The sequence below is a fragment of the Athene cunicularia genome (assembly GCF_003259725.1).
Source record: "Athene cunicularia isolate RWA chromosome 8 unlocalized genomic scaffold, athCun1 chr8_part1, whole genome shotgun sequence".
Lineage (NCBI taxonomy): Eukaryota > Metazoa > Chordata > Aves > Strigiformes > Strigidae > Athene > Athene cunicularia.
In genome coordinates, this window is record NW_020799109.1 from 19319155 (window position 1) to 19329109 (window position 9955).

The window sequence follows — 9955 nt, forward strand, 5'->3', positions numbered from 1 at the left end:
GGTCATGTCCTGAGCTTTTGTAAGTGTCTTGCTGTAGAGCACTGGAGGACACACACCAGCAAACCAGGGAAGGGCAGATTTCTGTGTCTGTTCCTCTGTTAAGGGAAGGAAGGAGTGTACTGTGTGAGAGAGCATGTGCCATGGTGAATAACAACACACCTAATGGTTGTGGAAAGATTTTCAACTGGCCAGTTCCTGCTTCTGTCCTTTTCTAGCAGGTTGTTCTTTTTTATTTTTCCTGTCTTTCTCAAACATGAATACCAGGTCTTCTCTTTCCCTCAGTGACAAACATAGACTATGGAAAGTGTGGTTATTTGTATGAGGACAAATACTGTGTAATTAGAAGACTACCCGATTCATTCTTAGGTCTGGTACTGCTAAAAGCTCACCTATTCCTGTGTATTCCAAGGTTCCAAAATTGTGTAGCAATCATTAGTAATGTACAAAATAATCAGCATTACAAAACTGAACCAAGAAGGCAATCTATCTTAGCTATTTATTCTCACATACTTAATGCAGAAACTCTTTGCCCTGAGTTGCCACATAACTAGTGATCCAAGTTAAGCTTATAATCACATTCTTACCATTACATGTCACTCAGCAGCAGCCTCCTCACAGTGGAAAGCTGAGTCTGCTGCAAATAGATTAGCTAAGCTGTTTGCTGCCATATCTATCATGTATACGTTTATGAAGTCCTGTACAGTTGTTCATTTTAAGTAATGGCAGTAATTTTATTGTCTGTAATGCTGTTAGGGCTAGCAGGAAATCAGCATAACAGCATCAGCCTTTACTCATTTACATGAAAAATAATGTGATTTTAAAGCAGTACTGTAAAATGAAAGGGGCTTATTACAGTACACAATGTTACAGATTCATTGGTATGAGGAGAGAACACAAGTATGGTGTCATGGAACTGTGCAAATGATTTTTTTCCACTTTAAATAGTTGAATACCTTTTTCTGCAACAGATGACAAGGAGAAAAGCAGAACAGGGGCATCAGGATCATCAGTAGGAACACACCTGCTTAAACGAACCTGTTCTGAAGACAAGCCAGGGAACTTAGGTACATAGGAAAAGCCTTCCCTTTCTCACATCAGTTTCCTGGGGGTCTGGCTCCATCTTAAATGGATACAGTGCTGAATTGGCCACATGTGTGTTGCAGATAGGATCTAGTCTTTCTTCCTAGTGATGATATCTTTATTCAACAACTTCTTTTCCCACCCTGATACTATGAGAAAATTAAATCTCGGCGTAAAATATTTTGCTTGGGCTCAGTGCACTGGCCCAAGGGATAATACTTCTGGAAGTTTGCAATAAAAAGCCCCTTTCTCAACTGCCTCCACAAACAGCAGAAATCCTCTTTGAAATATGATCTGTGAGCCCTGTGATTTCGGTTACTCAGCATTGCTGGATAACACACCGCAGCTAGGGAATGGAAGTGCTTCAGGTTTCCAGAACATGTGCAGTAGTGGATCGCTCTTGTGCCATTTAAGGCAATTGTTTGCATTTCTATGCATGTTCTTTCCTCTCCTCCCTCTTTTTCTCTCCATCTTCCCCCTTCTTTCAATATAAACAACTTTCATATGCAGAACAAGCCAAAAATCTCTTAAGTAGCAAAGCAAGATTTATAACATGTAGTTTATGACAATAAACTTCATGGTCTAGTTTAATAAATGCTATGCTGTATCTTACAGGCTTCCCTTTTCCTAGGAGCTCTTCCATTTTGGCACTGAATGAAGCTGAGGAAGCAGAACAGTACAGGGGAGGGAAGTAATAATGGTAACTTCGGAATGTTTTTAAATTTACTCCTACGAGTGCTCTTATATTTTTGATTGCTGTTGTAAGATTCCTTCTCCATACAAGGCTTACACATCAGCAGAAAATGCATTAAGCATTTATTGCACAATATTAAGTAAATGGGGTTTTTTTGTGGGGGTGGTGTTTATTTTCTTCCTCTTGTAAAATAGGGAATTAAAAAAACATAGAAAACCCCTATAAACCACACTCAAACATTCACAAGACTCTCAATCCAAAGAAGTTATCTATAATACAGTAGGGATGGAAAACATGAAATACAATTCTGTAAAAAATGCTAGATTGTGACATTCATTTTATCTGATATTATTGCTTCTCATAAATGCAGTGGAAATCTCTGAAAGCTTTGAGATATATGGCAAATCAGTGTCAACTACAAGGTGCACTTTTTTCCATTCTCTTATAATTTTCTGTGTGTGAGTGTGCACCTACCACCATCATTAGCAGCAGCTATAGATACCAACATTAATTGCAGCAGTTCTCATCTGGAGGCTAAGCCCCATAATGGCTTTGAATGTACATGAGTACCACGAGCAGTGCAGGCACCACCATGAGAAGTCCCTGCGTGACACCTCCAAAGAGATGTCTAGTATGCTTTCCCTTAGAATGGGCAGCTGTGAATGCAAACACTGAATAACTGCTTCTATCAGCAGACAGCTGAAAAGCAGCTCAGGACTCTTCAAAACCTTTCATCAGTTTGTGAATGGTGGCTTCTCATAGAGATAGTATATGTCCTGGTAGTATGTTTTGCAGGGTCCTGGTGAGACTTCTGGCAATTGCAAGATAAATTTCCTAAATGCATTTTTAACTTTAATTCTGGAATAAACACTGTGCTTCATTTAAAAATGAAAAAGGAAGTATTGTTTTCCCAGTCACCTTTATTTCACTATAAAAGTATAAATTACCATCATAAATACAGATATCACCACTATAAAAATTAGATTCTCATTTGTAAAATAAATATTAAAATAGGTACCTCCACATCCCATCACCAAGATGATTTGATTCCATACCATGTAAACTATTCATTCACTAATTGTTTAATTAAAAATAATGTTTAAGATGCAGTGAATACTGCTACCTACTCAGTGCTTGCATGAAGTGAGTTACTACTGACTCAGAAACTGCAAAGTATTTGTTCTAACACTTACTTGGAACCATCAGATTACCCTATCTGTATAGCTCTAGGTGTAGTGTAATCTGGATATGCTTTCCAGATGGATAGCAGCTACCTACTTCAAGAGTGTTCTTTACAAGTTGCCAGTACAGTAGTTTCAGTTTGTTTACCTTTGTCTATATCCAAAGATAAGTAGTCCATGTTAATTTTATCCAAGAAGTGTAGAAATAATAGTAGCATCTTTGTCACATCTGACTAACAGATCATTTCACCAGTTAATAATGTTAAAAGAAAGACAGATAAATACAGGTATCGTTTCATAGAAACAGAAAAGTGGTCCTTTTAGTTAGGTAAAGGACACATGGTTTTAAATTGTAGTGTTTTTTTAACCCTCACAAGTACCATAAATCTTCTGGCTCCATAAGGCCATACTTTCAGAATGCTTGTACCTGGTCAAGTCAAAGATCCATCTAGTTCAGAAATCCGTTTCAGAGAGGACAGTAGATGGAGCTTGGGAAGAGTGTATGAGCAGGGTTAGGCTACTGTAACAGATCACCAGAAGACTCTTCCAGCCTCCAGCCGTTAGTGACTCAGTGGCTTCCTAATATCGGGATTTTTCATCTGTGACTGTCTAACAGATTTTTGAATCCACATAAAGTTCAGGCTTCAAAATTCCTGTATCAGAGGGGCTAAAAATCTCCACCAAATTACCCAATCTATGTTTTTTGTTTCGGTTTCAGTTTTCTTGCTTTGAGACTTCCACTAGTGTCCACAACAGATTTTCTTAGACACCATTAAGTGGTTCCTTTTCTCTTGCAGCTTTTGCTTTCTTGCGTTTACACAGGATCACTGATAGGACAATGGCAAGAGTGATGACTGCAATCACTATCACTGCTATGATGATAAACACCTCTGCTCCGTATTCTGTAGAAGAGGAAAAAAAAAAATCCAAGATTCAGTTATCAGAAGCCATAATGTCACAGTGCTGTAAACTCTAAGAACCCACTCCACTGAACTAAAAAATGCTTTCTGTATTTTACAGTATCACAGAAGTGAAGTGACCACCTCAGTGTGAACTGAATTAATTTTAACATGAGTTTGTTGGACTGAGGCAAAGCTTTATTTCACTTGGTTCACGCTAGTTTTTAATCTAGTTTAATTAGTGCACTAAAATACCATAATACTACCACAAGAATAAGTCAAACCATTCCCCCTACCCCTGTGTTATTTCTGTGAAACTAAGTCCAAGTGGAAATTTATTCTAGGTTAGAAGCTAGAAAACACCAACAGCAGAGATTTCGATTAAATCAGTAATTTACTAGAAATCAACTATTGTGATAAACAAAAATATATTTTTAGATAAGAAAGTTGAGAGAGTTCAATTGCCAATTTTAGAAAAGTTTTTCTATTTAGAGTGCAAATTTTCTTATCTGGAGGAGAAGAAAGATGCAGTACAGCAATGTGATATAATTTAATAAATATTGATGACTTTATCTTGAATAAAGTGTTACTCAGACTGTTCGCCTGGAATTAGACTGGCTGATTCACCAATCACATACCAACTTATTTACCAGTAAAGTTGTTAATCTGCCAACCTCTGACCTTGTAATGTAACAGTAAAGAAAGTTAGAGTCTCATCATCTGCTTTTGAGATAATAACTGAAGTTCAGTTCAAACTACAAGTCAGTGGAAATGCCTGTTATGTAGGTTGCCATTGCTCCTATGTTTTAGAGCTGATCCTTCAAGCACTTAACTATGGGACCTGTTACGGGAAGGATCTGAGGAAAACAATTAGAAAACAAAAAAAAAATGAAGCTGAAGGTTAGTGCTAAGATCTGCAACCTCAGTGAGCATTCATCAACTCAGACAATTTGAAACTAATGAAAAAGGTTTAGCAAAATGCTAAAGCCACCCCCAACTGGCTAAAGGTTGTGGTCTCTTACTTAACATGAATTCTTCCCATGAGTTTCCATATTCAGTCAGGTTCTCTCACTTATACAGCACATAGTTTATTTTATATCTTAGGCATCACAATTTAAAAGGGTATAAAAATATACACAGAATTGAAGTACCTTTTTGTTAGAATGCTAAAGACTGTATGACAAACTTCAACAAATACCTACCATCTAAGATATTTCTTCCTACACTGGTACAAAGCACAGTGCTTTCTTGACCATTACGATTTTCTCTGCGGGAGGGAATGATTCCCTGTATGTAGAAGCAATAGTTTTTTGTGCTGTCAACGCTTACTTCAAATTTATGGCTTTTTGTTGTTACATCTTTCTGTAAAGGAAAAAAAAAAAAAAGTATTTCAGAAAGCATTCTCTGCAAAAGTTTCAGCTCTTAAGGTAAAACAGAAATTTTGTAGCTATAATAGGGCTACAGAATATGTAACAAGCAGAGTTAGAGCTTACCTTTCCAGAACTTTGATCTTTCCAGTAATAGAGTTTGTATTCCAGGTCATGTTGGAAAATATCTCGAATACTTTGAAAACTTCCATTAGGAAATGTGTATGGTGTAAGTGGATCTTGGAACACAACATCCAGTTTGGAACCTTTTTGTGTGTAATTCTGTATCTCCGGTTTTCCGAGAACAGCTAAACAAGCATTTGCAGAATTAAAATACTGGCATCATCTTTTCTCCACAACATGCTTTTTTTTTTTCTTCCTCCCTCTACTCCCTTCCCTCCTCAAATCTATTGCAAGTTTACAGAGCCAAAATTATACAGTGAAATCCGGGATAATTAACAAATATCTTCATCTAGTATACAATATTAATAAAATGATCGGCTCCCTGCAGGGAGAAACAAATGGTAACTAAAATCTTACACACTCCCCTACAACAGGGAAAGCTTTATGTCTGAATGTCATCTTCTCAGATATCAGTATGGCTACTGTATGAATCTATGGGAAAAGCTTTTAGGCCTGATCTAAACCTTAAGACAATGGAAGTAAGCCTGAAAGGAAGTTTATTACAAGACTTAATTTGCAATCCTACTTACTCTGATTATAAGGTGTAAATTTTTCAGAGGCTGCAAAAGGTGGTTCTTCGAAGTTATCTATCCCCGAGGATGTTACAGACAGTATGTGTGCTGTGTAGGTCTCTTTTACATTCCTGAGTGCGTCAGTAACATCACATTCTGTTTCTGTTGTCAATATACATTTTTTTTTGGTGTCCGATATCTGTCTTAAAAGAGCAAGAAAGAAGTGTCAACACTTTCCAACCATAGTTAGATATGTTAAAAAACATTTTTTCCCCTCAAACTATATAGATTTCCCTCATCCAGTGGAACAGTCTTGCAGGTATACTAGGCTGAAAAGGGGAAGAAAAAAACCTCAAAACCACCTACCCTGTACAGCTATATTTCACAATTCAAAGTAGAATCAAGTAAATCAAATTTGAGCCATATTAATTACAGAAATATGTTATTGGATACATGTTTGAAACATTCAGTCTTTTATATGAATTGAATAGAAACCCTAAGTAGTTTTGATTTTGGATTTTTCTGCAGCTGACTTATTAAAAAAATATAAGATGTATAAATCACTTTGAAAGTGTTATCCCTGATGCATCTGTAAACTATTACCTTAAAGAAATATCAGCCATCCTATGAAGCTCTGTTGACACCAATATAAATTGTTCAATGTGACAACAACGTCTCCTCATGTATGTCACTTGTGTTTGCATATATGCAGATGCAAATGTCACTAAGAACCAGACAGTAGCAGCAATTTTCACTGCAGAATTACAATGAAAAAATATTGACAGAAAACATGACCCATACACTTCTACTGGTTTTTAAATGATAGAAAGCAGGTTCATTTACTTGAGAAATAGTAATGAAATCAGGAAAAAAGCGTTAATTCCCCATTTTACTTCCTAGGAAGAAGGAATGGAAAAACAGATTAGATATTACTGCTTCAATTATTTTCCCTGTTCTTGTGAGTGAACTAAGGAAAAGAAAAAATGTGTGGTCTCAGCTGAAACAGCAAGAGTGCTGACTGTTTGGAATATAACAAATGAGTTTTCATCCAAGGAGGGCAAGTTTCATTTAAGAGTCACCGAACACCCTTCTCACTTCACCAGATTTCTTATCATGTCACAGAGCAGTTAGTGATGGTGTCCTAGAGATGCTGTGAAAAGGGACAGATGAGATTTGATCTTTCTGATCATAAAAATGTGCTCTGTAAATGTACACAGATGAGAAAGCAAATATTTAAGCACACTTCATCTGTAAGAGCAACTTGTCTGAATTGCCTCTGTATCAGAACTATAACTGAATCTATACTGAACCTTGGGCAGACAGACTTCAACTTTTTGCAAGAACAAATGGCTGGAAAGAAATCCCAGATTAATAAATTTAATAAAATTCATTCTGCTATTAAGTCTATTAATTTAATCACTCCCTTAAAGAATAAAAGAGCACATTAGGCCATTGCACTGGTATTTCATCCATTAGTCATGAGAAAGCTCTCATTTCTATGCCACTTTTACAGACATAGGAAACTACAGTACCATATATTCACTAATATGTAAGAGAGTTGATGATGCAGTTTCCCTTTGGGGCATGTTTAATAATGGTCTGTGAATTAATATGGGAGCTAAGAACAGCATAGATTTATTACTGAACTTCATGGAAGTTTTTGTGCAGTACTGAAAGAGGCATTAGACACTTCACATAAGCTGGCTAGTTTTTATGTCCGCAGTATTTCATAGCTTACATAAAACATGATGACAGAAGAAGTCTCAACAGAGGTAGACGAACAAAGGTAACTTTTAGTCCTACCCAGCAAGACAAGTTACTCATTTACTGTGATTCACCAATTAGAATAAAATGTAGACTCGTATTTATCAGACACCTCCCAAGAGTAAAGACAAAAGACTCAGTCCAGACACCTTGAAAGACAAAAAGGTGAAGTTCTATCTAGTACATGGTATGTCACATTGGGTGTCAATGCCTTCAAAGTATCCTGGCCTAGATCTCCGGTGCAACTGCCTGTGCCAAACCCCAGAACTGAAATACTGATCTAAAGCTCAACTCTCCATTTCTGAAGTGGGCAAAACCAGGAGCCTGAATCAGGTATTCTTTTAGTCTGATACAAAGAAGTATTAACAGATGGGTTGGCAATTTTCCTAAATCCTCATGTTTGGGCTCTTGTTCTGTTACATTCAGTCTCAGAAATACACTCTATTTGCATCTTCTTCAATTGCTGTTAATGGACAGACCTTGGTGTTATCTACTTACCCGTGTATTTCTACTGTATAGAAGTAACCTGATGGTTTGGGTTGCCACTGTAGTATAGTTTTAAAATTGATTGAAGACCAAGTTATATTAACTGCTGTTGGTAATTCTGGATTGCCTTTAAATAGAGAAAAGAGAAGAGTGCCGTCAGTCATATACATAATTCCGGGTTCCCTGCAGTCACTGTTTAGTTAAAGGAAGCAGCTGCTGTTAATTGCTACTTGGAAATGTTCTTTTGGGGCTCATGCTTGTCTTACTACGGCGGCGAGGAAGACAGAGGGAGCCGGCGGAGGGTGTGTGACCCAGAACGGGGTCACAGGAGCGGCGCTGGCGCAAGCGTTTAGGCATCGCCGGGTTGAGCAAGAGAGCCGGGGACCTTCGAGGAAACCGGCATTGCTGTGAGGAGGGGGGTCCTGAGGGAAGGGGCGGCTCCAGCCCCGGCACCGTGTCCCCGGGCGCAGGCCCACCTGGATGTGCAAGCGCAGCCGGCCCTGGCCCGCCGCCCATGCCACCCCGCTGCCGTGTCCCCACACACCTGTGCCACCCCTCGTGTCCTGGCCATAGGGTGGAACTGTGGTGAAACTGGGCAACGCTCCACAATCACCTTCATTCACTGCAAACCGCTGGCTGGCTGGCAAGGGCGAGGGGTACTATCCGCACCCCGGCTCAGAAATGACGGCTCTGCAGGGCGGCTGGGCCCGCGGAGGTGATGTTGGGTCAATTGACTTAGATCCTGTACATTCTCAAGGGCTAAACGTGTCAGTTCTTGCCACCCCACACAAAACGTTTGACACAACTGTTCAGCTAATTCATGTTGTCTGTTTGCTTGGTGCACACACATACGTGACCCCTGTCATCTCTCATTTCAGACAGCAAATAAGGTTCAAGTGTTCAGGGATTTATACCTCACCTCTCCCATAAGCCAGGGACCTGCTAACCCTTTTCCTACAAGCTTACACTGGAAAGGGATGCCATTTTCACAGGTAACAGAGAATCTGTCTGTGACAGAAGGTTTTCTGAATCTCAGCCTGCAGCCTTTGCGACAGGCTCCCTGTCCTCTGATGTATATACTGCTCTTTTTCACGGTGCTGCCTTGTTAAGCACTTAAACCAAGATTTTGGAGGCAGGGATTTGCGTGCTGTGTTTTCCTCTAGTACTCGAGCTCCAGAGGGAGCTGTGTTAGCACTTAGATCTGCGGGAAAGGTGGGAAAAGGTTAGTAGAACCTATCACGTAATTAAGGGGGAGAGATGCGTTTTACAATGTTACCTGACTCTTCGGTTTATTTTGATGCTGATTTGTATAATGTTTTATACCTGGAAAATATAGGTCGGAGGAGAAGACTAACAGGGAAGTTTCATATTTAATTGCCTTTAATTTTCATGATTGACACATACGTAGATGCAAGCAATCAATTGTCTCATAATGCAGAATAAATGCCTATGGACCAAGCTACAATAGCCAGTATTCAACCAGAGTCTGCATCAGAATTCATATAGTGTGTTCCAAGGTGCAACAAAACCCTGGATTTTTAAATTTTCAGCATACCTTCATTAAAATCCATCCATACACCTTCTAATTTTCCTGTCTTGGTTTTGATCAAATTTCAGCACTGTCTCTATACATCTGTATGTCAGCATTACATCAGCCAAAAACTTTGCATGCTTTTAACTTTGTGTAGAATACAGATCTTGTGTAACTAGATTTTCAAGATTGTGACCTTATAAGATCACAGTTGATTTCCAAAGGACTTTACAAAGAGAAACAATACTCACTTGTTTA

The 9955-nt window shown here is 38.7% G+C and overlaps 1 protein-coding gene across 1 annotated transcript; it reads right to left on the reverse strand.

The window, feature by feature from the left end:
• Positions 1–2676: 2676 nt before the first annotated feature.
• F3 (coagulation factor III, tissue factor) lies at positions 2677–8387 on the reverse strand. The gene is made up of 5 exons (XM_026854340.1): positions 8179–8387; positions 5935–6119; positions 5348–5529; positions 5057–5216; positions 2677–3857 (listed from the first exon to the last, which is right to left on the reverse strand). Exons 1-5 carry the CDS (start codon positions 8334–8336, stop codon positions 3718–3720), a joined length of 825 nt encoding a protein of 274 aa, XP_026710141.1. The 5' UTR covers positions 8337–8387; the 3' UTR covers positions 2677–3717.
• Positions 8388–9955: the final 1568 nt, after the last annotated feature.

What these genes read in the sequence shown, in the direction of transcription:
- F3 (XM_026854340.1), bottom strand. Translation starts at nt 8,336, where the DNA reads ATGTATATGACTGACGGCACTCTTCTCTTTTCTCTATTTAAAGGCAAT. An exon ending in TATACAGTAGAAATACACGG is followed by an intron (nt 6,120 to 8,178) that starts GTAAGTAGATAA and finishes TGCTCTTTTAAG; the next exon opens with ACAGATATCGGACACCAAAA. An exon ending in ATTTACACCTTATAATCAGA is followed by an intron (nt 5,530 to 5,934) that starts GTAAGTAGGATT and finishes ATGCTTGTTTAG; the next exon opens with CTGTTCTCGGAAAACCGGAG.